The sequence below is a fragment of the Gorilla gorilla genome, chromosome 10, assembly GCF_029281585.2.
Source record: "Gorilla gorilla gorilla isolate KB3781 chromosome 10, NHGRI_mGorGor1-v2.1_pri, whole genome shotgun sequence".
Taxonomy (NCBI): Eukaryota; Metazoa; Chordata; class Mammalia; order Primates; family Hominidae; genus Gorilla; species Gorilla gorilla.
The window spans coordinates 95,863,449-95,891,373 of NC_073234.2; the positions used below are offsets into that span (position 1 = coordinate 95,863,449).

Below are 27,925 nucleotides of genomic sequence, written 5' to 3' on the forward strand. Positions count from 1 at the left end.
ACATTTAAATGTATTACAATTAGGTCCTATACATCAAATGATTTTTTCAGTACACAAAGTCATTCAAGTGCACAGCCTCTGTAAATTAGCCAGAACCAGTCCATGGTCAGTGGTCTTATCAGGAGAAAGTTACTGAAATCAGTATCTTGTCCAATCAAAGCTGTAATTATGGCTTGTGGAACAGGGGGTCAGTTAGTCTCTGTGTGATGGTGAGCTACAATTGTTTTAATATTGCTTATCTTGAGGCCAGTGCTTGTTTAACTGCTAGAGAAAAATAAAACCTATGGCAGTTAGAGCATAGGTTAAGTGTGTGTTTTGGGTGGGGATTGGGGGGGATACATGTCTTAACCCTTGCCTGACATGGCCATATGTCATGTTTATAATTTGGTATCTTATTGTCACGAAGAGTCTGTTCTCTCAGCCTCGTGGTCTCTATTTCATATGGTTTGGTTGTGTCCCCACCCAACTCTCATCTCATGTTGAATTGTATCTCCCATAATTTCCACATGTTGTTGGAGGGACTGGTAGGATATAATTGAATCCTGTGGCGGTTTCCCCCATACTGTTCTCATGGTAGTGAATAAGTCTCATCAGACCTGATGGTTTTATTTTTTTTATATATTTTATGTCTTTAATCACATATTACTTTTAATACAATTTTTTAAAACTATACTTTAAGTTTTAGGGTACATGTGCACAACGTGCAGGTTTGTTACATATCTATACATGTGCCATGTTGGTGTGCCGCACCCATTAACTCACCATTTAACATTAGGTATATCCCCTAATGCTATCCCTCCCCCCTCCCCCCACCCCACAACAGGCCCCGGTGTGTGATGTTCCCCTTCCTGTGTCCATGTGTTCTCATTGTTCAATTCCCACCTATGAGTGAGAACATGCGGTGTTTGGTTTTTTGTCCTTGTGATAGTTTGCTGAGAATGATGGTTTCCAGCTTCATCCATGTCCCTACAAAGGACATGAACTCATCATTTTTTATGGCTGCATAGTATTCCGTGGTGTATATGTGCCACATTTTCTTAATCCAGTCTATCATTGTTGGACATTTGGGTTGGTTCCAAGTCTTTGTTATTGTGAATAGTGCCACAATAAACATACGTGTGCATGTGTCTTTATAGCAGCATGATTTATAATCCTTTGGGTATATATCCAGTAAAGGGATGGCTGGGTCAAATGGTATTTCCAGTTCTAGATCCCTGAGGAATCGCCACACTGACTTCCACAATGGTTGAACTAGTTTACAGTCCCACCAGCAGTGTAAAAGTGTTCCTATTTCTCCACATCCTCTCCAGCACCTGTTGTTTAATGATCACCATTCTAACTGGTGTGAGATGGTATCTCATTGTGGTTTTGATTTGCATTTCTCTGATGGCCAGTGATGATGACCGTTTTTTCATGTGTCTTTTGGCTGCATAAATGTCTTCTTTTCAGAAGTGTCTGTTCATATCCTTTGCCCACGTTTTGATGGGGTTGTTTGTTTTTTTCTTGTAAATTTTGTTTGAGTTCTTTGTAGATTCTGGATATTAGCCCTTTGTCAGATGAGTAGATTGCAAAAATTTTCTCCCATTCTGAAGGTTGCCTGTTCAGTCTGATGGTAGTTTCTTTTACTGTGCAGAAGCTCTTTAGTTTAATTAGATCCCATTTGTCAATTTTGGCTTTGGTTGCCATTGCTTTTTGTGTTTTAGACATGAAGTCCTTGCCCATGCCTATGTCCTGAATGGTATTGCTTAGGTTTTCTCCTAGAGTTTTTATGGTTTTAGGTCTGACATTTAAGTCTTTAATCCATCTTGAATTAATTTTTGTATAAGGTGTAAGGAAGGGATCCGGTTTCAGCTTTCTACATATGGCTAGCCAGTTTTCCCAGCACCATTTATTAAATAGGGAATCCTTTCCCCATTGCTTTTTTTTTGTCAGGTTTGTCAAAGATCAGATAGTTGTAGATATGCGGCATTATTTCTGAGGGCTCTGTTCTGTTCCATTGATCTATATCTCTGTTTTGGTACCAGTACCATGCTGTTTTGGTGACTGTAGCCTTGTAGTGTAGTTTGAAGTCAGGTAGCATGATGCCTCCACCTTTGTTCTTTTGGCTTAGGATTGACTTGGCAATGCGGTCTCTTTTTTGGTTCCATATGAACTTTAAAGTAGTTTTTTCCAATTCTGTGAAGAAAGTCATTGGTAGCTTGATGGGGATGGCATAGAATCCATAAATTACCTTGGGCAGTGTGGCCATTTTCACGATATTGATTCTTCCTACCATGAGCATGGAATGTTCTTCCATTTGTTTTTATCCTCTTTTAATTCATTGAGCAGTGGTTTGTAGTTCTCCTTGAAGAGGTCCTTCACATCCCTTGTAAGTTGGATTCCTAAGTATTTTATTCTCTTTGAAGCAATTGTGAATGGGAGTTCACTCATGATTTGGCTTTCTGTTTGTCTGTTATTGGTGTATAAGAATGCTTGTGATTTTTGTACATTGATTTTGTATCCTGAGACTTTGCTGAAGTTACCTATCAGCTTAAGGAGATTTTGGGCTGAGATGATGGGGTTTTCTAGATATACAATCATGTCATCTGCAAACAGGGACAATTTGACTTCCTCTTTTCCTAATTGAATACCCTTTATTTCCTTCTCCTGGCTAATTGCCCTGGCCAGAACTTCCAACACTATGTTGAATAGGAGTGGTGAGAGAGGGCATCCCTGTCTTGTGCCAGTTTTCAAAGGGAATGCTTCCAGTTTTTGCCCATTCGGTATGATATTGGCTATGGGTTTGTCAAAGATAGCTCTTATTATTTTGAGATACATCCCATCAATACCTAATTTATTGAGAGTTTTTAACGTGAAGGGCTGTTGAATTTTGTCAAAGGCCTTTTCTGCATCTATTGAGATAATCATGTGGTTTTTGTCTTTGGTTCTGTTTATATGCTGGATTATGTTTATTGATTTGCGTATGTTGAGCCAGCCTTGCATCCCAAGGATGAAGCCCACTTGATCATGGTGGATAAGCTTTTTGATGTGCTGCTGGATTCAGTTTGCCAGTATTTTATTGAGGATTTTTGCATCGATATTCATCAGGGATATTCATGTAAAATTCTCTTTTTTTGTTGTGTCTCTGCCAGGCTTTGGTATCAGGATGATGCTGGCATCATAAAATGAGTTAGGGAGGATTCTCTCTTTTTCTATCAATTGGAATAGTTTCAGAAGGAATGGTACCAGCTCCTCCTTGTACCTCTGGTAGAATTCGGCTGTGAATTTTTCTGGTCCTGGACTTTTTTTGGTTGGTAAGCTATTAATTATTGCCTCAATTTCAGAGCCTGTTATTGGTCTATTCAGAGATTCAACTTCTTCCTGGTTTAGTCTTGGGAGGGTGTATGTGTCCAGGAATTTATCCATTTCTTCTAGATTTTCTGGTTTATTTGCATAGAGGTGTTTATAGTGTTCTCTCATGGTAGTTTGTATTTCTGTGGGATCGGTGGTGATATCCCCTTTAGCATTTTTTATTGCGTCTATTTGATTCTTCTCTCTTTCCTTCTTTATTAGTCTTGCTAGTGGTGTATCAATTTTGTTGATCTTTTCAAAAAACCAGCTCCTGGATTCATTGATTTTTTTTGAAGGGTTTTTTGTGTTTCTATTTCCTCCAGTTCTGCTCTGATCTTAGTTATTTCTTGCCTTCTGCTAGCTTTTGAATGTGTTTGCTCTTGCTTCTCTAGTTCTTTTAATTGTGATGTTAGGGTGTCAATTTTAGATCTTTCCTGCTTTCTCTTTTGGGCATTTAGTGCTATAAATTTCCCTCTACACACTGCTTTGAATGTGTCCCAGATATTCTGTTATGTTGTGTCTTTGTTCTCATTGGTTTCAAAGAACATCTTTATTTCTGCCTTCATTTCGTTATGTACCCAGTAGTCATTCAGGAGCAGGGTGTTCAGTTTCCATGTAGTTGAGCAGTTTTGAGAGAGTTTCTTAATCCTGAGTTCTAGTTTGATTGCACTGTGATCTGAGAGATAGTTTGTTATAATTTATGTTCTTTTACATTTGCTGAGGAGTGCTTTACTTCCAACTATGAAGTCAATTTTGGAATAGGTGTGGTGTGGTGCTGAAAAGAATGCATATTCTGTTGATTTGGGGTGGAGAGTTCTGTAGATGTCTATTAGGTCTGCTTGGTGCAGAGCTGAGTTCCATTCCTGGATATCCTTGTTAACTTTCTGTCTCATTGATCTGTCTAATGTTGACAGGGGGTGTTAAAGTCTCCCATTATTATTGTGTGGGAGTCTAAGTCTCTTTCTAGGTCTCGAAGGACTTGCTTTATGAATCTGGGTGCTCCTGTACTGGGTGCGTATGTTTTTAGGATAGTTAGCTCTTCTTGTTGAATTGATTCCTTTACCATTATGTAATGGCCTTCTTTGTCTCTTTGATCTTTGTTGGTTTAAAGTCTGTTTTATCAGAGACTAGGATTGCAACCCCTGCCTTTTCTTGTTTTCCATTTGCTTGGTAGATCTTCCTCCATCCCTTTATTTTGAGCCTATGTGTGTCTCTGCATGTGAGATGGGTTTCCTGAATACAGCACACTGATGAGACCTGATGGTTTTATAAGGGGTTTCCCCTTTCGCTTGGCTTTCATCCTTTCTTGCCTGTCGCCATTAAGACATGCCTTTTGCCTGCTGCCATGATTTTGAGGCCTCCTAAGCCACATGGAACTGTGAGTCCATTAAACTTCTTTTTCTTTATGAATTACCAGTCTCAGGTATGTCTTTATCAGCAGTGTAAAAACAGAATATTGCACAATTTTAGCATTAATTTAGGTCAGCTGTTGTGTCTAACAGTAAGCAGTGGGGGATATACTGAGGTGTGTCTGACCTCCCATCCTGTCATGGCCAGAAACTCCATTGTTTTTAAGATTCAGTTGGTTGACAGGCTTAGGATTGTATTTTTAGTTTACTGTGTACTAGTTACCATTCTGAGACAAATGTTTCTTACATATTTTTTTCTTTTTTAAAAAATACCACAAAGAAAAGAATATTATCCCCATTTTATAGTTGTGGAAATGTTCTTGATGAGATTAAGGACACAGGTAAGGTTACAGAGCTAAGGATGACAGAATCAGAATTCACACCCAGATCTGTGTTACTCTCAAATTATGCTTTTACTACACCAATAGGGATATGTGTCATAATTGGCCTTTGTTCTAAAAATAAAACAGCGCATTTATAGGATTATAGAAGTCTGAATTTGGTAACAGCATGTGTGAAAAATATTTAGGGAGTTTAAGTAAGCTTATTACATCAACTCATGTGGGATATTTCTACCAAAAAATTATTGGCTTAATATTGGTCTGTGTTCATTGATGGACTGTATCTATTATGACAGAATGATAATTACACTATTTCATGAGTCAAACCAGTTGGATTACTGGTTAGTACAGTTTGAATACACAGAGTAGAGCTTGGTCAGGGAGAAGCGATGAAGATGGAAATCCTCAGAATCAAGGCATATGCGGAACTATTGAAATAAGGGAACAGGTCAAGATTACTAATAGTCAAGATTCTTTTTGTTTCAAGTACTGGACTCATCCTAAATTGGCTTAAGCAAAAATGGGAATATATTGATACATATAGCTGAAATGTCCTGATAATGTTATCAGGTGTGGTTAACAGCAAGAAGCTTGATGTGGTCAACAATGAGATGGCCTTTGTGTCTTGTGTATAATGGCACAGGATAAAAGTGGGAGTAGATAAAGCTGGAGAGGTGGTTAGGCCATATACATTGAGTCTTGAAGCCAGAATAAGAAGTTTGAATTTTCTTGCGAGTGCAGCGGAAAGCCTGTGGAATGTTTTCTCCAGGAGTGTGATCATACATCTTTGGGTACATGGTTTAAATAAAATTTTAAAATTCTGTGTAATACTAACAGTCATATTCTCTCCCTCTCTCTCTTTCTCTCTCTCTCTCTCTCTCTCTCTGTCTCTCTCTGTCTCTGTCACTCTCGGGTTTCTTACTCTGTGTATGTGTATGTGGTTCTACTTATAAGAAGTCAATTTATTACTGAATTGCCTTAGTTCTCCCTTCCTAAATAATGTGGATACTATAAAAAACAATGGGAGTATACTACTGATTATTATTATAATACATACTTGACCTACTGAAAAGCTCAGTTCCCTTTCTATAATTCTCATAACATTTGTATTTTCTTGTTTAATAAGGATCTTCCTGCAAGTTGGTGAGGTCTAGTGTAGTGACTGTACTTTATCACAAGTCACTAGCTCAGTGCCTGAAATATAGTAAGTATTCTAAACAATTTTTAAAAGATAGCATCAAAAATCTAGAGGAGAAACCACATGGACATATTTCAGCATGTTTGTGGTCAATCAATTTTAATTTAACCTCTCTAATGCTCTGGATTTCCACAGTTCTATGCCCCATCCTATCTGTGCTTTCTCTGGTATATGGATCTTCACATAAAAATCAAAATCTATGGAGACAGGGTATGAATTGGAACCCAGAATTGGCCATCTCAGAGAAGCAGGTGTTTACAGAAAGGAAGATTGCAGAGAGGCTAGATTTGGGAGCTAAAGCTTTGGTTGGAGGAAACTAAGTTGGAGAACTAGTTCTGTACATTGGAATTCCAGAAACTTTCAGAAGAGTCAGTTGGACATATCAGTCCAAAGACTATTAGTGTGGTTTTTGTATGGTGAATAGAATTATGTGGGTATAGAATTGGAAAGTGATAAGAATTTCCCCCAAAAATATATATAGTAAGGTGAAGGTGATTTCACAGACAATTAAGATCAAATGTATAATGCATATGGCTTTCTGTAGCTTCTGCTTGATCAAAGGCCAGAATAGTAAATTTAAACGTTTGCCCATCCTCCAAGTCTTCCATAAGCAACATTTTCCACAGCTTTTTAGAGGAACTGAAGAACAGACAGTTTGAAATTATGTTCTTTGGGGAGAGCCAGGAGTAACAATATTATAAATTTGTAGTAAGGCAAGTACAATGTGTTTAAAAATTTTTTAAAGCAGGGGCTAACATTGATACTATTTGGTTACATTTAAGAGTCCTAACCAGGACTTTCTCTAAGAAATGAAAATCAATGAGCTTTTGTTTTTTTAAAGCCTTATGATGAGAAATTAATGTGGTGATCAGATATTTGAAACTATTGAAGAAAAAATGAAAGAAAATATCTTTAGTAAAGTGGAAGGGCACTGATTTACTGAAAAAAAAAATTTAAGTAATTTTTTCCAACCTTTAGAGCTTTATGCTTATAAATAAAAAGCCTCTACTAAAAGACATTCCACCACTGATTATATTTTAAAGCTTGCTATACATTAAGCACTTTGCATCACCTTAGCTTTTTTTAAAAATCATTTTTGTTTCTACAACACATGGCAAACTTTCAGTAAAAAGGCCATCTTTCTTATTTCTTGACTAAATCTGTTAAAAGACACTTTCATTTATAAAATTAATTTTATGATTGTATTTATAGAACCTGTAACTTTTGAAAATTTCCAGTAGAAAAATGTTTTGAAAAATATTTATACTATGTAAACCCTGTCAAGTAATTGTTAACCTTGTATTCATCTGAACACAATTTAATTTACACCAAAGTTATTTAATTCATTATTATACTATACTATTATTGTTCACAAAAATTGACTCTTTTCCAAATAAAAATTGTGTTCTAACATTTAATTCATGATGCTTTAAAGTATTAAATATTATGCTTTGCTCTCCCTTTGTACAAAATTGATAAGTTCTCAAGCAGACAGGGAAGAAACATGAATAATTATTCCCATATTGTCATTAATAATCATATATAATCCATAAATTCCGTACTTATAGAAACTAAATTAAAAATTTACAAAAGAGAAAAACAAAACTAATAAGTAATTTAAAATACAGAGTTAAAAAAGAAATGGGGAGATGATCCAGAAAAAGGAGAAAAAGCACATTTAATTTAATGTTAGGAATGAAAAAGGAGACATAACTACAGATAACTCAAAAATTAAGAGATATCTTTAATCTCAGCACTTTGGGAGGCCAAGGTGGGCAGATGGCTTGATCCCAGGAGTCTGAGACCAGTGTGGGCACCATAACTACAGATATCTAAAAATTAAGAAATATCTGTAATCCCAGCACTTTGGGAGGCCAAGGTGGGCAGATGGCTTGAACCCAGGAGTTTGCGATCAGCCTGGGCACCATGGTGAGACCCCATCTCTAGAAAAAATAACCAGGTATGGTAACATATGCTTGTAGTCCCAGCTATTCAGGAGACTGAGATGGGAGGATCACCTGAACCTGGGGTTGGGGCCATCGACGCTGCAGTGAGTTGTGATCATACCACTGCACTCCAGCCTGGGTCACAGAGTGAGACTCTGTCTCATAAATAAATAAATAAATAAATGGACTTTTAAAATAACCTTATGACAATAAATTTCAAATGGATGAAATCTTAAACTTCTAGTAAGATATAACTTATACACTTTGTAAAAGAAAATAAAAATATCTGAATAGTTTATAAGCTTTAAAGGAGAGAAACGGGTAGTTAATAATTGTGTATTCCTCCAATAGCCCATTTTCTGAAGTATTTTACTCAAATTTTGGAGCCCTAATGGGATGATAATATGTGGCTATAAACCCATTGAAGCCAGAGGTTATGTCTTTGTCACCTTCATATTTCCATCACAGAGTATAATAACTTATATTTTAGGCCCTCAATAAATACTTGTTGAAATAATGGAAGAAAGAAGTATTGTACATTTAAAAGTCTTGTTTTTTCTAATCTCACTAATCTTTGAGCACCCCTGGGAAGTCATTTTTATGTTTTTGATCAGTTTCCTCTCCTGTTGTCCTCAGAAATTTTCCCAAATCATCTCTATTTTCAAGCCCTTTGCTAAATCTCACTCATCTCATTCAAAGCAGACAAACCCAGCTTCCATTCTAAACTTAAAGTTGAGGTGACTATCTCAGAAATTTGACTATTTCAAATTCCTGCTTCCAGAATCCATCAACTCATTTACATCCATTCTCAGAGGATGAAATCTCTCTCTTTCAGTTCAAGTGCAATCCTTCCTCCTGCCTTCTGGATCCTAATTCCTTGTGTCTGCTCTAAAGCTATCTATGGATTATTAGTGTATGCTTCCTCAGCTTCAAACTCATTCTCTTCAGTGGCTTTGTCCTTTAATCTTTTAAATGTATCTTTCCTACCAAAAGCAAACAAGCAAAACAAAGCCAAACCAAACCAAACCAAGTTAGCCAGTCAACCAAATGATGACAATAGGAACAATAACAACAAATGAATACCCTGCTTTGACTCAGACTGTCTCTGAGATGCTAGAACAGCTTTAGGAACGTGCAACTGTTTATGCCTTGCTAGTTTGGGATTATTTAATACATAATCACTAGCCTACTGATGCTAGCAAGTTGTGTAGAGTAATTATGCTAAAGTACAACATAGAAGAGTAGTTTCCTTATATAATGGGAAAATTAATGAACATCACTGGTTCATATGAGGAAAACAATAATCTAATAAAGAGTCAAGTAAGTGAGTGTTCACATTCTTCATTTTGGGGAGTTCTATTTAGTGAGTGAAAGGATTAATCAAGAACATTTAGATAATAACTGATTAAAGTTTTGAAAATAAATTCACAAAAATGAACAGGGATGGACGTATCATCAGGGTAGATTATGCACATGGAACAAAATATCAAATGATAAAGATTAAAACTAAGACTATGACTTTTCAAAGGGTCTCAAACCTTGTCTAGAGAACCATACACATTCATACTTATGGAAACAGAGAAATTTATTTACTGTGGTTTGGGTATTCAGGATTCCTTCATAGGCCTAGCATGGACTTGGTGTTGTAAGAGAGAAACAAAGAAATTGGTAAAGCAAATTAATTGCTCTTTTGATCTAGAATTTCTTTTATGCCCTAGATGTCAAAATGTGGTATGTCTTTTGAAAAAAAAATTGTAAATTAATTAGGAAATAACTTCATCTTAGAGACTATTTATCCCAATTGAAGACTTTTTTTGGCGTTACCCATGAGTAAAGACAGAACAACTACATCTTGTATTTTTACAGAATAATTTCAAAGTAATTAAATTTTTTTTCATTTCCTAAATTGGAAAAAGCTTCGAAACCTATTCAAAAATAGGTTTAGAGTTAAATAAGTAAAATCATTTTACTGAGGACTTTCCTCAAGTTTCATCTCAGTTTGAAAACAGTCACTGGGTTGGGAGATTTGGCCAGTGTTGAGAAGTAATATATTTTAGATAATAATTATTGTGTAACATTTATATTCCCTCCCTTTGTACACAGTTTATGACTTTGGATATGTAAGAGTTAGACCTGCTTTATCCTGCAGGCCTCCTCTCTTCTTCTCCCACCTCCCTCAACTCCCTGTCCTACTTTCAAACTTTACAAACTAGCTTTCTAGTGAATAATTTCCTGGATCTTTGGGGCCATGCGTTATTCTCTTTTTTTATACTTTGGTCACAACTAATTTCTTTGCTCATTGCTTTCTCTGTTCTTTACTTTTAGCTACTAAAGGAAAAGATTATTGTCCTTGTCCTTAAGGAAGTCACATTGTCATTAGCAAATTGTTTTAGAATTATTTACTGCTTTATCTCTCTATTTTGAGGATAGGGGCTGTATCTTACTCATATTTATGCCTAAAGTAGTGCCCGACACAAAGTAGATGCTAATTACATTCTGTTGGATTTTGTTGAATATTGATTTTGTACATATCATCTCTAAATTCAGAAGGTGTGAAAGTTAACTTTGCTTGCACTGTCTAACGAATGGTGTCTAAAGAGCTCAGACTAATAACATTTTTCATTTAAAAGACTAAAATAAAATATAAAAAACCATAAATAAGTTTATTTTTGTGATTATTTGTTTTAATGGATCACAAATGACGAACAAACATGTAAAAAGACATTCTGTCTCACTCACAGCCAGGAATGGCTAACTAAAATCTAACTAAAATCTACTAAAATCTAACTATATTAATAATATCCAGAGATTTATATGAGTTTGTCAAAATGGGTACTCTCACACATTGGTGGTATGATTCTAAATAATTATAATTATTATAACTTAAAATTTGGTACAGTAATCATTTTGGAGTAGTAATCTTAAAATTTTAAAAAGCATTCAAACCATCTGACTCAAGAAACACACAATTTGTATCCTGGTGTAGGGTTGCATGCCTGTAGTACCAGCTACTCTGAAGGAAGGCTGAGGTGGCAGGTTACCTTGAGCCCAGGATTCAAGTCCAGCCTAGGCAACATAACAAGACCTTGTCTCTAGAAAATATATATATTTAAATTTAAAGAAGTTTAAAAGGAATCACACAATTTAATATGTAGAAATAAAAGTACTATTATGAAAAGATGCTTCTTTAAGGATAACTACGGCATCATTGTTAATAATAGCTAAAGAAATAAAAAAGAGAAAAAGCCTAAAAGTTAATTCATAGAATGGCTAAATAACTATGATATATCCAAATTATGCAACTACAAAAACATTATGATATAGATCATTGGTGTCAACATGATAAGAGAAAAAAATCAAGATATAGAACATATGCTTTTATAAATGAAAATAAAACATAATGGAACACATAATAATTATATTTTTAAGCTAATAAGAATAAAACAGATTTTAAAACTAAGCCAGCTGAAAGCAAGAGTAAACAACTTATTATAGCAGTGCCAAAAATGAATTTCCTACACATGAATTTCCTACACAGGGTTCGCTCAAAGGGAGTGAACACTTTGAGCTTCAGGATTGCTCAGAAGATTGCTCCTTTGAGATTAGAGAGCTCACACTTCAGCACAGAGATTTATGTGTTATCTCCAATTCGGTAACAGCTACTAGGAAAATGGAGTTTGAGCCTTGGTGACAGTTCAATTCTGTCTCCTTTCTCTTTCTTTTAGTTATCAGTTTTATAGCAAATAATCTCTTACATATTTGATATATTCTGAATTGTTTTAATTAATATTCATGCTACCCTATTTTTCTAACTTATTTATTAAAATATCAGCCACAATCCTAAACTGCAAAAGAAAAATAAACCCCAAACAGATGAGACATCTGAAAAAAATTTTTTTAGCTTAATTTTGTCTCTTGGGAGTAAATCAGGCTAGATGTTGAAACTATATATATGCAAACTGAAGTGAACTATTATGTTTTTATTAACGTAATTTATAACAACTAGCTTCTTTTTACTAAAATATCTATTTGAGAAAAAAATTTATTTTTGATATCCATTTCCAGGTAATTGCCTTGATTCTGCATTATCTATGGAACATAATCTGAGGTTTTCTTTTTACAGTTGGTAGATACTTACGTACAAGATTTTGCTGTGAAAATCAGGGCAAGAAGGTAGTGATGCAAGGTAGCAGATAACATTGAAATACATTTTTGAAAATAATTTTTAAAACTGATATAATGCAATTAGATTACTTGAGCTAATAGCATAGTTTTATTTTATTTTATTTTATTTATTTTATTTTATTTTATTTTATTTTATTTATTTTTTTGAGACGCAGTCTTGCTCTGTTGCCCAGGCTGGAGTGCAGTTGCCGATATTGGCTCACTTCAGCCTCCGCCTCCTGGGCTCAAGCAATTCTCGTGCCTCAGCCTCCTGAAAGCTGGGACCACAGGTCTGCCCACCACGCAGGGCTAATTTTTTTATTTTTAGTGGAGACAGGGTTTTGCCATGTTGCCCAGGCTGACCTTAAACTCCTGGTCTCAAGTGATCCAACCGCCTTGGTCTCCCAAAGTTCCGGAATTACAGGTGTGAGCCACCACACTCGTCTTAATTGCATAGTTTTAGAGATCCATGTTGGATTAGCTCTTCTGTAGTGTCCTGATGACCTGTGACCAATGATAAGAGTATGGAATTAGGTAGTTTCTATGAAAAGGCATCTTTTCTGGCGACTAATAGCCACAGTATCAAGAGTTTTAAAAGCCCCTCTCCTCTGGTCTCAATGGAGTCAAAGAAAGCTCTCCCGACTGCTCCTGAAAAAGGATGTCAAATGAAACTGTTTCAAATTGCTGAATAGCCTGGCTAATCCTGCCTGTCTCCAATCACATACTCCGAATCCATATTTTTGTCACTGTGGTAAGCTTTCCAACTATTTTTCAGAAAACAAAACTTATATTTGGAATAACTTGGTGCTTCTGCGGCCGTAAAACCATGACTGAAATGTATCTCTGTGGAAACCCTTAATTCATTTAAAATTTATTATTCCTCCTAATGATTCAAGGCTACAAATATTTCAATGGTAAAGAAAGAGCTTTTTCTATTCAGAGGGAATATTCATTTACTTCTTCAGTGCTTTGTGTGTCTAAAGAAGAAAAATATGAGATTACATGAGACATATACTTTTTCAGTGTTACTGATCATATTCCCTTATCTAAATTCTTTAATAACTAACTTTATTATTCCTAAAATATAAATAAAAAATAATGCACATTTTTTCAGCACCACTATACACATGTTCATTTTTTGGTTTTAGATATTAATCTATACCCAATTCAAACTGTGGAAACTGAACTAACATGACTTAAATAAAATAGTGTTATATTTTGTTCTTTAGACTCTTTTTTCCCTTCCTGAGATTTTGATATGTACTTGGAGAGTTTTGAGTCAATATTTATTTGATTTGTTTTCTTTTCTGGAGTGATATTGTAAATACTTTAAAGATTTTGATTGAGTGAGAGGTGTGAGCTATATTTTCTTCTTTCCTGTATGATATACATACATTGTTTCCAATCTCATTTCTATTAAATAACTATAGGAGAGCCCACAGCCTTGTTATTTTACATATCACTATTTAGATATTTGTTATTTATTTATTTGTGTTGGCCTGAAGTAAATGTTACTTTTGTACAATATTTGAAGGATAGATTTATTTTATAAATTTGTAGTTTAAATAAGATTTTGCCAGCATTTGAAATGAACAAATGTTTGGACAATGAAAACATCAGTATGAAAGGGAATACTGTAATTACTTTAGTACATAGTATTCCTTAATATCCACTAAAATTGGTCCAAGCAAACTCTAATTATGAACATCATATTAACATTTGATCTAATTACTGAATATAATTAAAAGCAAAATAAGTTAATTTACTAAAGAATTCTGAAATTTACTATTTTCAGTATTTCAGGATAACCAACATCTTTTTTCTATTAATCTAGATGAATAAATTTCCATATATTAATGTTGTTTACTTTTAATGTTAGTGTGCTCAAAAAGTATTGTTAACTTTTAAAATTCAATTATACAGATAATATTCTTTTTATCTCAGGAATAGATCATCATTAAAAACTATTAATGTCACTGAAACATCATTGGAGTTATCAGATTTGGATTGTAATGTTGAATACAGTGCTTATGTAACAGCTAGCACCAGATTTGGTGATGGGAAAACAAGAAGCAATATCATTAGCTTTCAAACACCAGAGGGAGGTGAGTTAAGGATGTATGCCAATTAAAAGAATGTTCTTTTTCTTTAAAAAAAAATATCCTGCCCAGAAAAATATTCAAATATCAAAATGTATGATGAAGCCTAATATTCATCATCAGTTTGATGAAAAATTGCATTTTGATCACTTTTTAGCTGTGTGATGTTGGGAAAATTAATCTCTGTGTGCCTCAATTTCCCATTGGTAATGTGGAAACAGTATCATTCTACTTCACAGGGTTCTTATGAAGATTACATAAGTTTATATTTTTAAAAGCACTTAGTACAGAAGTTACTTGACAAATAGAATTTTATGTGTTTATTAAATGAAACAACATAAAATGCATGAATCATTTGTCTATGACTTTTATTACTCAATATAAAAATTCTAAGTTATATTAGAATTTCAAATATGTATTTTGTATTGGAAACCTGTTATAATATTGTTCTCATATCCAGAGCAGTGGACAGGTTTTAGAACGGAGATAGTATTTTATGAGTAAGAAATCTATCTGTCTTCAGCTTGAATATGCCTATAATAAAGTATTAGAGGGGTGACCCAATGTGTTTTATGGATTTCATTTCTGACATTTCTAATTCAAGCTTTTTTGAAAAACATTTTTTATCACTTTAATTTATAAACTGTAGGTAAAATTCAGGCCATTTCAGACATTACTTGTAAACACAAATACAGTAATTTGTTCAATTATTTGTTTTATAGCACCAAGCGATCCTCCGAAAGATGTTTATTATGTAAACCTCAGTTCTTCATCAATAATTCTTTTCTGGACACCTCCTTCAAAACCTAATGGGATTATACAATATTACTCTGTTTATTACAGAAATACTTCAGGTACTTTTATGCAGGTAAGAACTGAATTTTCTTCTAGTTCTTTATTAACATCCTTAAGTTTTATTAATAATACAGACTTGTCACAGTAAAATAAATTGTTTACCTTACATTGATAATTAGGCACAGATGTATTTTATAAAACTCCCATTGACATAGAAAAATGCGGTGTAGAAATGTCAGATACATTTAATCTTTCTTTACAGACACACACTTCTATATAAGCTTCACATGTATTAAAAATAGTGAATCTGCCACCTACTGAAAATTCTGTTTACAAAGATGGCCCTCAATTACACTTCCTCCAAGAAGTGTTCTCTAAAGTGCTGATGGTATCATTTATCCTCAAAGTTATTTATTAGCTAAATTTTTTTTCATTTGTTTGTATATGATATAAATAGTTCTAGTGTTTGGATGTGTTTGTTTTTCTTTAATTAAAAAAGTTTTTGATAGCAGGAAGGGTTATTATAATAATAGATATTAGTAGTTAATGTTTAATGTCAGATGAAATGAAGACCACTCGGAATGTGTTTAATTAATTTGTCGTAGATAAGGTTCTAGGCTTGCACAGTTTGTAGATGGGCACTCTCTAGGATGTGAATGATGATGGCTATGAAAATAGCTAACATGCATTTACTTTGAAAAAATATTTTCAATTTTCAACAGAATTATTTCTTCAAATTAGATGTTTCACAGAACTTTAACATATAAAAAGGATAACTGGAGTGATTATGATTGAATCAAAGATGCAAAGAGCTGGAATATAATTAGAAAAACACGGCCGGGCGTGGTGGCTCACGCCTGTAATCCCAGCACTTTGGGAGGCCAAGGCGGGCGGATCACAAGGTCGGGAGATCGAGATCATCCTGGCTAACACGGTGAAACCCCGTCTCTACTAAAAATACAAAAAATTAGCTGGGCGTGGTGGCGGGCACCTGTAGTCCCAGCTACTGGAGAGGCTGAGGCAGGAGAATGGCGTCACCCCGGGAGGCGGAGCTTGCAGTGAGCTGAGATCCCGCCACTGCATTCCAGCCTGGGCGACAGAGCGAGACTCCATCTCAAAAGAAAAAAAAAAAAAGAAAAACACGAATTTAGAAGAAATGCTGCAATGTACAGAATACATCCCTTAGTGGTAGAAATTATTGACCACATGTTTGTGTCTTAGGTGATTCTTAATTCTTTCTATCCTTTTAAGTAAAAGAAGAAGAAAGATAAGTCTTACAAATTCTGAGTTACCTAATCCCATTTGTGACTGACAGCCCAAGTTTGGTCACTAGTTAGCTCTACTGAGTAACAGCCTCTGTAATTAAGACGTTAGTGCAGCTATAGTGCAATGTAGGCTAATGAAGAGGGCAAGAGCAGAACTACAAGCTATCTCAGGACTAACCTAGCACGGAGAAAGACAAAGTCCAGAAGGTGGTTTAGTGTTTATATTCTGTTCTATAAGAGTAGGGTTGTATAAGTCTGTCTATTTAAAACTTGATGCAAAGAGAAAACTACTTTATAAAAGACATGTAGATATAATTATAGCTGTAATGAAAGACATGTAGATATAGTTACAGATGTAATCGTAAATCAACATTTTTGAACAAATGCCTTAAGAGCAGAAGGAGAAAGGAAGGTCTAGTTTTCTACTCTCTATGTCACGCAGTTTTTGCTTTTTGTTTTGCTCTCTGTAGGGAAGAGAAATGGGGCCTAGAGAGGCAATTTATTTTTTAACCAAAATGTTGTTTACAATTGTAACAATATGTCATTATACCCATAGAAGATATGCAAATTGGAGATTTTCCTTCTTTTATGCATTTAAAAAACATTGCACAATTGTTCCAGTAGTTCTAAATTTTAGCAATCATTTTGTCTCTGTACAATTTACTTATGGCTTCTATGTGATTTATATTTTGGTTCTCTTTGCCCATATCTAAATAATATAGCATAAGTATCAAACTATGGTTCCAACATGATCTTCTAAACCTACTTATTCACACCTGGGTGTGTAATATGATCTAATTTGCAATTCATCTGCCTTAGAACATGTTATCTTTTATTAAATAATCTTAAGAATGCTTTTAAGTGTGACAGCTGCAAGAGGGCACAGGCTAATGATGTTAAAATATTTCAGAAGTATAGTCTCATATTGCTTGAAGTTTATCCATGCTTTAACTTATTCCTAAAGTTAATGTTAAAAATAGCATCAATACCTTCACTACCTAATTTTCTATTTTGAATTAGTGGAAGAAAGCCTTAAAATGAAAATTATGTAGCAGAATAAGTGTATACCTTTTTATTTGTTCCTTATCATCTTTCCCCTTCCTACAGAACTTTGTAGAATACGTCATGCATGGCATATCATGTTCTGCCTCCTATTACCGATAACTGTTGCTTCTCTTAGTTCCCTTATGCCATGACAAGCATCTTGTAGAAATAGAATTGTGTAATATTTATTTTTTCATCTCCAAAAGTCTTCTGCAACTATGTCAGACATAGGTTTAATGCTCAATACATATTTTAATTGAAAGATTTAAAAAATATTATAGTAGACCAACATCACTTTTAGTACATAGTCATAATTTTGGAGCCCTTGAGTATGTAGCGAAGCCATGATTCCTTCTTCTTCTCTTGGAGAATTTAACCTCTTTGCTACTACTTGGCAATCCATATTGTTCTTCCTTTAGTTGTTGCACATTGTATTTTGTACAGCATATTAACTTTTCTACTTTTTAAGTTTTACCCACTTATGTTTCCTTAGTGTGCCTGGCATAATATCTTCTATTTTAAAAAGTGTTAAATGGGCCGGGTGTGGTGGCTCACTCCTGTAATCCCAGCACTTTGGGAGGCTGAGGCAGGTGGATCACGAGGTCAGGAGATCGAGACCATCCTGGCTAACAAGGTGAAACCCTGTCTCTACTAAAAATACAAAAAATTAGCCGGGCATGGTGGCAGGCTCCTGTAGTCCCAGGTACTCAGGAGGCTGAGGCAGGAGAATGGTGTGAACCTGGGAGGCGGAGGTTGCAGTGAGCCGAGATCGTGCCACTGCCCTCCAGCCTGGGCAACAGAGTGAGACTCTGTTTTAAAGAAAAAAAAGTGTTAAATGAATATTAGATGGTTGGTCAAATTTAAAAAAGTTTTACTAAATACCTTCTGACTATATTTATATAAACAAAAGAATAAGCCTTAATTAGATAATTTGTGCCAAAAGATATTTTTTTGCAAAAATAAACAGCTGAATAAAATAATCATCTGGATAATTGATCTAATGTTACAAATTTGTTACATGCCTATGCACATTAAGTCACACAGTCAGCAGGAATGACTTCTCGGTGATTCAGATAATTTGTTACGTATTAGCCATCAAGGTCATAGGTAATCAGAATAAATTCTATAACAAAAATTAAAATTTACATCAAAAAGCTATGTTAATACTTTTAAGTGGTGCTTTATATAAGCCAGTTGTTCCATGTGTAAGGTAGATGTATTGGAAGGTATTAAAGTTCATGGATCATATTTTGTGTGAGATTGCTATATTAATTTAACTTGTCTATTTCTATGTAAATCACCACAAAATTGTAGTAAATCTTTTATTGCACTATATTTTCCCTGAATACTGGCAAAAGAACCATAAAATTTTGCTAATTTAATTTGTTGATAAATTTCAGAACCATTCTTACTATAAATTTGGTAAATTTGCTTATCCTATGTTATTCATTTAAATGAAGCTAATTACTGGTTTTTTTTATTGTGTGCTAGACTGGTATTAATGGCTTTTTGTGCTTCATGTTATCTAATCCTCACAAGTTGTCTGTGAAGTGGAGATGATTATTTCCATTTTACAGTTGAAGGAAGAAAAGCTTTGAGATTAAATGATTTATCCAGGATACCCTGACAGAATTTGAATGCAGGTCTATAGGACTTAAATGGCTTCATGTGGATTGGAATGATTCAGATTACTCTGCAGATGGAAATTATAAAATTATTCATACTGATTAGCTATGTGTTTAAGTCTCCTTTTATTTTAGAATTAATTTTATTTGGCTATATGTTTTATTTTTAAAATTTGATAGGAAAGAAAATGATTGCATAAATACCCTAATACTTTTTTTTAAGCCTTGGGGAAACATGCAACTAGGAGTCAGGCAAGAGAATTTAAAACTTTCTCTTACTCTACACATCAGAGAGTACATCAGTCTGCTATCCCTTTGCTACAACTGTGAGAAGTAAAGTCTGAAAAGAAATGTGAAAGTCTGAAAACCCACTAAATGTGAATAATAATAGCGATTTGAGTTCATAGAAGCAGGCAAACACATTCGAAATTCCTTCATCACAAATGGAAAGAAACACAATTAAAAGTTTTCTAATACTCCCAAACTTGTTTAAAATTAGCTGATGCTTTGAAAATTACTTGAATGTTTTTATAAGGAAAGTGATGCTGATCAGCACAGTTGTAGCATTTCCATTTGGCCACTTGACATTCTTCATTGTTGGCTTGGAGTTTTTACTCTTTGCTATTTTTTTGTACTGGCTTTGCAATAAAAACCACCATCTATTTCTCTTTTAGTACAAACATATTTCCAGTTTAATTGTTGCAATAAAAAATGTTCTATGTCGATTTTCCTAAAACAACATATTAAAATAATGATAAATAATAAAATCAATTCATTGATAACAATTATTTTGAAGTGTTCATGCATACTAAAAAAATACATTCTGAACAATGAATGTGTTTATTTTTCAGAATTTTACACTCCATGAAGTAACCAATGACTTTGACAATATCACTGTATCCACAATTATAGATAAACTGACAATATTCAGCTACTATACATTTTGGTTAACAGCAAGTACTTCAGTTGGAAATGGGAATAAAAGCAGTGACATCATTGAAGTATACACAGATCAAGACAGTATGTAAACAAAAAACACTTACTAATCTTTAATATGATTAATTTAAAACTTATTATTTTAGGAACTTTTACTATTTGTTTGAATTTGTAATAACATCTTTTATTTAGACACGTTCATTACAGGAGTTTGAAAATGCAATTAATATACTTACAAAACTATTGCAGTAATAGCCTCTTCTGTTCAAGAAAACTGCTAACATCCATTCATGAAAATTCTGTTCTTTTTATTGCTTCAAAAGATGTCGTGGCCATCCAGTTATGGGCACAAAAAGTACTGCATGCATGGATGAATTTTCCAATAGTTAATTTATTTATTCATTTTCTTTAAGGACTTAAAAAATCTCTAGCAACTTGTTTTCTTTTCAGACTTTGAATCTACACAGGACTCTGCAGCACTTCTCTTCTCACTGTGTTTGTGACTAATATATCCAGAGTATTTTCCTTAACTCCAGAAGTTTCTCGTATGCATCTTCTGAAGAATCCTATTTATCCTGAGTATTCAGAAAACTATAATGATTGAAGATCTTGATGTTTTTTGTGTTTCAATTTTTCAGAATACAGTGATAAGTGGATCATTGCCTATTTTTCTTGTAGTTGTTTCTGTCATCCATTTGCTTATTTTCAAAGATTAATCCCTTATTGAGAAGTGACAGTGACCTAAACTTCTGGAGTAAAACTCCATGTTTATTATCTGAAAGCCATAAATTGACAGATTCCTTAAGCATGAGAAGTGAATGCTTGATTTGTTGTTGGAACAGTCTTTTGAATTGTTGACAAGTTGGTCAACATAAAAATAAATGATAAATGTGGGGAAATATGTATTTGGGGAGTCTTTAGCAAAAATGTTATATTGTAATATATGATCAATACCATTTCAGGCATTCTTTAAATGCAGATCTCTCCCAAGATTTTTGCCAACCTATGACATTTTATCACTTATAATTTCCACACCATGGATAATAAGCACTTACTATGCACTACTCCAGGTGGATGTCAAATTTACGTTAATAAAGTTTAATGTCACAATACAACTTATATCTGAGAATTGGAACTTGTGTGTAAGTAGAGTAACTTTGTAATATACAAATGTGAGTTGGTAGTCTGGTGACTGGAGAGATTTTGAGACTAGATCTTGGGAAAGCTTTTAGTATTGATTCTTCTGGCTACCCACATGACCTTGGAGAAGTCACTTAATGGCTCTGAGCTTTAGTTTCCTCATATGTACAAGGGTAATATTTAGAAGAAATAAGCTAAAAAGATGGTTTAAATAACATAAATTATCAAAATATTTAAATAAGGCAGTATACATACACATATTATGCGCACACACGCACACACACACAATCTCCACATTGTAGGAAAGAAGAGTCAAGAGAATATTATAGAAACAATTCCCATACATATTAAAGATGACAGAGTTTATTTTGAATGATTTTTAAAATAATTATTTAGAAGATATTTTATAATAGGTGAATGTTTGCCACATCTGCATTTAAATAATTTAAGAGCTGATGATGTAATAGTTGCCATTTCAACAATTATACTCAGTTTGTGAATTTAGATTCTGTTCAGGGTAACTGATGATTTTTGTATTTTGCCCATTACCTATCATAGTACCTGAAGGGCTTGTTGGAAACCTGACTTACGAATCCATTTCGTCAACTGCAATAAATGTAAGCTGGGTCCCACCGGCTCAACCAAACGGTCTAGTCTTCTACTATGTTTCACTGATCTTACAGCAGACTCCTCGCCACGTGAGACCACCTCTCGTTACATATGAGAGAAGCATATATTTTGATAATCTGGAAAAATACACTGATTATATATTAAAAATTACTCCATCAACAGAAAAGGGATTCTCTGATACCTATACTGCCCAGCTATACATCAAGACTGAAGAAGATGGTAGGCTAGACCCTTTTATTGTCTGTTAAGCAGATTGTTATTCTTTTCATTTACATTGCTTTCTGATAAGAAATAGTCTTCAATTATATTGATTCTGTTTGATCTCAAGTAATTAGCCTTTCAATAAACACAATGTTTCTTAAAATAATCTGCTAAGAAAATCAAATCCCATTATGATTGAATCCTCTTTTTTTAATGCTGATTCACTTTTGTTTCATTTAATATTCTCTTTTTCTTTTATAGTCCCAGAAACTTCACCAATAATCAACACTTTTAAAAACCTTTCCTCTACCTCAGTTCTCTTATCATGGGATCCCCCAGTAAAGCCAAATGGTGCAATAATAAGTTATGATTTAACTTTACAAGGACCAAATGAAAATTATTCTTTCATTACTTCTGATAATTACATAATATTGGAAGAGCTTTCACCATTTACATTATATAGCTTTTTTGCTGCTGCAAGAACTAGAAAAGGACTTGGTCCTTCCAGTATTCTTTTCTTTTACACAGATGAGTCAGGTAAGCCAGAATCCACATTTCTTCAAACAATTTCACTGTTGCAGCGTCTGCTCTCTCTTTTTAAGGAACAGCATGGAATATGAAAGGATATCTGATTGTCTATTTGTAACAGCCTTACCATTATATTTACTTTGTTGAATTTTTTTTTGCAATTTGAACTTCAGAATTTCCTGTTCTGTTTAAAGCTACTTTGGAACTACTTTGTCCAAATACAAATTATAATTAATTATGATATTTGTTTCTGAAATTTAAATATGATCATTTTATAAATCTTTTTTAAATTTTTTTTTATTATACTTTAAGTTTTAGGGTACATGTGCACATTGTGCAGGTTAGTTACATATGTATACATGTGCCATGCTGGTGCGCTGCCCCCACTAACTCGTCATCTAGCATTAGGTATATCTCCCAATGCTATCCCTCCCCCCTCCCCCCACCCCATAACAGTCCCCAGAGTGTGATATTCCCCTTCCTGTGTCCATGTGATCTCATTGTTCAATTCCCACCTATGAGTGAGAATATGCGGTGTTTGGTTTTTTGTTCTTGCGATAGTTTACTGAGAATGATGATTTCCAATTTCATCCATGTCCCTACAAAGGACATGAACTCATCCTTTTTTATGGCTGCATGGTATTCCATGGTGTATATGTGCCCATTTTCTTAATCCAATCTATCATTGTTGGACATTTGGGTTGGTTCCAAGTCTTTGCTATTGTGAATAATGCCGCAATAAACATACGTGTGCATGTGTCTTTATAGCAGCATGATTTATAGTCCTTTGGGTATATACCCAGTAAAGGGATGGCTGGGTCAAATGGTATTTCCAGTTCTAGATCCCTGAGGAATCGCCACACTGACTTCCACAATGGTTGAACTAGTTTACAGTCCCACCAACAGTGTAAAAGTATTCCTATTTCTCCACATCCTCTCAATTTTAAACTAGTGTCTTCAAGAAAGTAAGTCACGGTGCTATTTTTATGTTAAAAGTTTTATGAATGTAAGTTTCTTCATGTGTTTTCCTACAGTGCCGTTAGCACCTCCACAAAATTTGACTTTAATCAACTGTACTTCAGACTTTGTATGGCTGAAATGGAGCCCAAGTCCTCTTCCAGGCGGTATTGTTAAAGTATATAGTTTTAAAATTCATGAACATGAAACTGACACTATATACTATAAGGTAGGTTGATTATAACAGTATATGTTTATTTTTAAAAATCAGAAATTGAATTAAAATCTTTTGACATATAGGAGGAAAATGGACTACTAAATTAAACGATGACTATTTTTTTAAACTTCTTTATTTCCTACAATTTAAGGATGCTTATGGAAAACACAAGCAAGCGTTTGACAGATATATAAGCTGAATACTTCATAGAGCAATGTACTTAGATTTGTAACTTCCAGATATCTACAATTTAAGAAACAGTTGCATCATTTTGTTAATGCTGGAAAGTGTATAGTAATTTTTTCCTGACTTACAAATATAAAATGTATTTCTATCTATTGTTAACAGCAGCACCAAGGGAATCTTTTCAACCTTTTAGAAAGGTATTCATCTTTATTCTGGACTTCTGGTCATCTTTCCCGATAGCATATGATCCTACACTAATTGGTCTTTTATGATATATCTTTATTTTTTTTTATTTTCAAGAGTAATTCATTTGCAACACTAACCACATTTTCCCTCCTCCATTTTTGGAATTCAGAATTAGTGAAAAATATCCACAGAACTGATGCAACAAAGAGTCTCAAATATATGTCTGTGATTTCTAGCATTTAATTGCCAAAATGTAATTAACAAGCATTTATTTAAGAAAAGTTTGTTATTTTTTTTTCCCCAAAGGCAAATGAAGTCCTGGAATGTTCTTATTTAGTTTACAGCAAGAAGAGTGCAAAAAATCTGCAGTAAACATTTTACTGAATATTATGAGCATTACAATTTATGACTATGGTAAATCATTGTTATAGCATATGTAGTTTACAAATTGAATAGTAAAAGTCAAAAGCAGGCGTTAACTTTATGTCATCAGGAACAATGACTTTCTTTCTGGAAACCAAGATATTACCTTAAAACTTGGTAGTCTGAGTATAATTTGAATCCTATTACTCCATAAATGTGAAATTTGTTTCCCAGAGGTGTGAAATTACATTAAATGACATGAAGCCTCTTGCCCTTTAATATCTATCCCTTGTTTAATCTTAACATTATTCCATTTTTTATTTGCTTTGTCTGTATGGGTCACTGGGAGATAGATATCAAAAGGAAAAAAGAATCATTTTCTCAGCGTAATCGCATTCCTAGGATAATTGTGTATGTGTGTTAGAGTGTGGTTGTCTATATATGGATCTTGTCTCCTCAGAATGGTGATCTGTTACATAGGCTCTCTTAGCATAGCGGTGAAGCAAGGGCTCTGACCCCAAATTACCTGGCTCAGATTCTGCCTTTGAGACTTACTGTGCTTCAGTAGGGACATTGCTTACCTCTTAATGCAAAATGGGAGTTACAAAGATGTGTACATTCGAAATTGAGGATTAAAAAGGAAAGTCTCCATAGAGCATTTCGAACAATTCCAAGCATGTGATAAATATGTTAGCTATTGTTGCTGTAATTCTACACAGTTTTTAAAAGAACAAAAAAACTGTCCAACATTGTAATAGCACTAAGAATGAAATGACAATATGCCATTATGTGAACATGAGAATAACTTATATTCTAAGATTTGTAAAGAGGTTTTCTCAATAGAAGCACATCTTTAATATTTCAGAAGTAGCAAAAATACCATCTTTATACCATTAAGTATTCAATACATCATTTGGGATGGGCAGTAGTTTTGTGTTTTAAAATCTGCTACATCATGTTACTCCTTTTTACATCTATTTTCTCTTTCATCAATTTTCATAATCTTATTTGCTTTCAAATTCCTTTAAATGTACTCTCATGCCGTCTTTTTCCCTGTCTTGGCATCTAGTTACTATATCTGCTTTCCTTTTTTTATTTCGCTTTCTTTCCTAGTGTGTTCTATTTTCCTTTCTCTTTCATCTACCCTGATATCCTGACAGTATCAATTTATATTATTTTCTCTGTTTTTCTATTCTTTTTCTTCTTTCAAATCATGTGTGCATTTGTGGAGGTAGAGTAATGCTAGAACCACTTCAAATGTTACTGCTATCCCGGTCAATTCACTGTGGTCCACAGATAATGAAATCAATAGGTGACTTAGGTCACTCACACATACTGAAAGAAATTATTTATTTAGTACAAAGTTCTATTAAAATATGTTTGTAAGTATTCATCACTCATGTTTCCCTTTTTGACAACATATTCTTGTGTAAATCTGTTCACTATCCCATAAACTACTCTCTTATTATTATGCCCTCTTGGGTTCAGTTGTTTCTCTGGTTTTTAGCCCTTCCTAACCAAAATCATAATTTGCTTGTTTTGTGTTTAATTTTTTCTCATTCAGAAATTGTAGATTTCTCTAGTTAATATAAAAATTCCTTGATGGCAGGGACCATGCCTTATATGTGTCTATAATCTCCAGATTATCTAATGGTATGTTTTGTAAATAGTAAACAGGAAAGAATGACTGAAATAAAGAGATTCAGTAAGCCCCTAAAGTAAGTCAGTGAATTTCTAGAGATTATTTTAAAATAGGATTCTAATTGTAAATTCCCCAAGAATTAATATTCTTGTTAAAATTTCTGTTACTGTGGTGTTTAATAAATGATCAACATGGTTTATATTTTGTCAGATATAATGTAAGATTCCTACATTTATATCACATAGGAGATTATCTTCTCTGTCCATGAGGATAACTGATTAATCTTAACTGCTTTCTTGGTTAGGACAATTATCTTTGAATGAAAACTTTGTACTTAATGATTTTTTTCTATGAGAAAGCATATTCCTCCTTGGGCAACTATGATACTCTTTTGTTCCTTTTCTCATATCTCTAAAAACAGTGTCAAATTAGAAATTTAGTAATTGGCTGGGAAAACTCCCAATTTAAGCTTCATGGAAGCAGATATTTTAAAATTATTATTTTAAAATAATAATAATTTATTATTATTATTATATATAATATTATTATAATATTATAATTATATTTAATATTATAATTTAATAATTATAATTAATATTATTATTATTTATTACTGTTTTGCCAGTGTCTACATACAGTAGCTGAAGAATAAATAAATTTACACAGGAATGCTGTGGGTATTAAAAATGAATGTAGATGAGTTCATAAAACTCAAGTATCTCTGACCATGCACAAGTTGGATTTAAATTGCAGACTGTAATTATAGCAAATTAAAAAAAATAATGAGTATGTAATTCCAAGTAAAAATCATGAAAATAAAACAATCTAGTTTTTTAAAAAGGCAATTATACGCCAGGTGCAGTGGCTCACGCCTGTAATCCCAGCACTTTGGGAGGCCGAGGTGGGCAGATCACCTCAGGTCAGGAGTTCAAGACCAGCCTGGCCAACATGGCTAAACTCCGTCTCTACTAAAAACTCCAAATATTAGCTGGGTGTGGTGGCGCATGCCTGTAATCCCAGCTACTTGGGAGGCTGAGGCAGGGAGAATGGCTTGAACCTGGGAGGTGGAGGTTGCAGCAAGCAGAGATCACGCCACTGCACTCCAACCTGGGCAACAAAATAAGACTCTGTCAAGGAAAAAAAAAAGTCTGAAAAAGGCAATTATGAGGTTCTTCAGGGAAAAGAAGGTGCCCAATTCATCCTTGTATCATAAACTGAGCACACTCTATGGCACAAAATAAATGCTAATATTTGTTTTATTATAATTTAAAATATCCATGCTTATTAAACTATAGGTTAAATATGAAAGGAATAACTTCAATGAAAATGTTCCATTGATGAACAATTTTTTGACAGTGCATTAACTAATAACTTTTTTTCTGTTTTTCAGAATATATCAGGTTTTAAAACTGAAGCCAAACTTGTTGGACTGGAACCAGTCAGCACCTACTCTATCCGTGTATCTGCATTCACCAAAGTTGGAAATGGCAATCAATTTAGTAATGTAGTAAAATTCACAACCCAAGAATCAGGTTAGATACAGTTTTTGAGCCTAAAATGTTTCTTTTTATATTTAACACCTTTCTTTTCCTTTTCTTAGTTTATATGATAAAGTATCATTACTTAAGAGTCTACTCAAAGGGAAATTGCATTTCAGTGCTTTACGTTTAGTCTTGGTCTTGTGTGAAATCATATGCTGTATGTGTGTTTATACATATATTTT

General features: G+C 33.8%; 1 protein-coding gene across 1 annotated transcript in view; it reads left to right on the forward strand.

Annotated features, from left to right (window-relative positions):
- PTPRQ (protein tyrosine phosphatase receptor type Q) overlaps positions 1 to 27,925 on the forward strand; it is a 236,930-nt gene that overhangs the window by 77,835 nt on the left and 131,170 nt on the right. Inside the window, exons 19-25 of the mRNA XM_055358903.1 lie at positions 14,333 to 14,493; positions 15,210 to 15,355; positions 20,068 to 20,236; positions 21,851 to 22,141; positions 22,385 to 22,660; positions 23,686 to 23,837; positions 27,593 to 27,734. Of these exons, the coding sequence (XP_055214878.1) occupies positions 14,333 to 14,493; positions 15,210 to 15,355; positions 20,068 to 20,236; positions 21,851 to 22,141; positions 22,385 to 22,660; positions 23,686 to 23,837; positions 27,593 to 27,734 (1,337 nt within the window). The remainder of the gene's footprint in view (positions 1 to 14,332; positions 14,494 to 15,209; positions 15,356 to 20,067; positions 20,237 to 21,850; positions 22,142 to 22,384; positions 22,661 to 23,685; positions 23,838 to 27,592; positions 27,735 to 27,925) is intronic.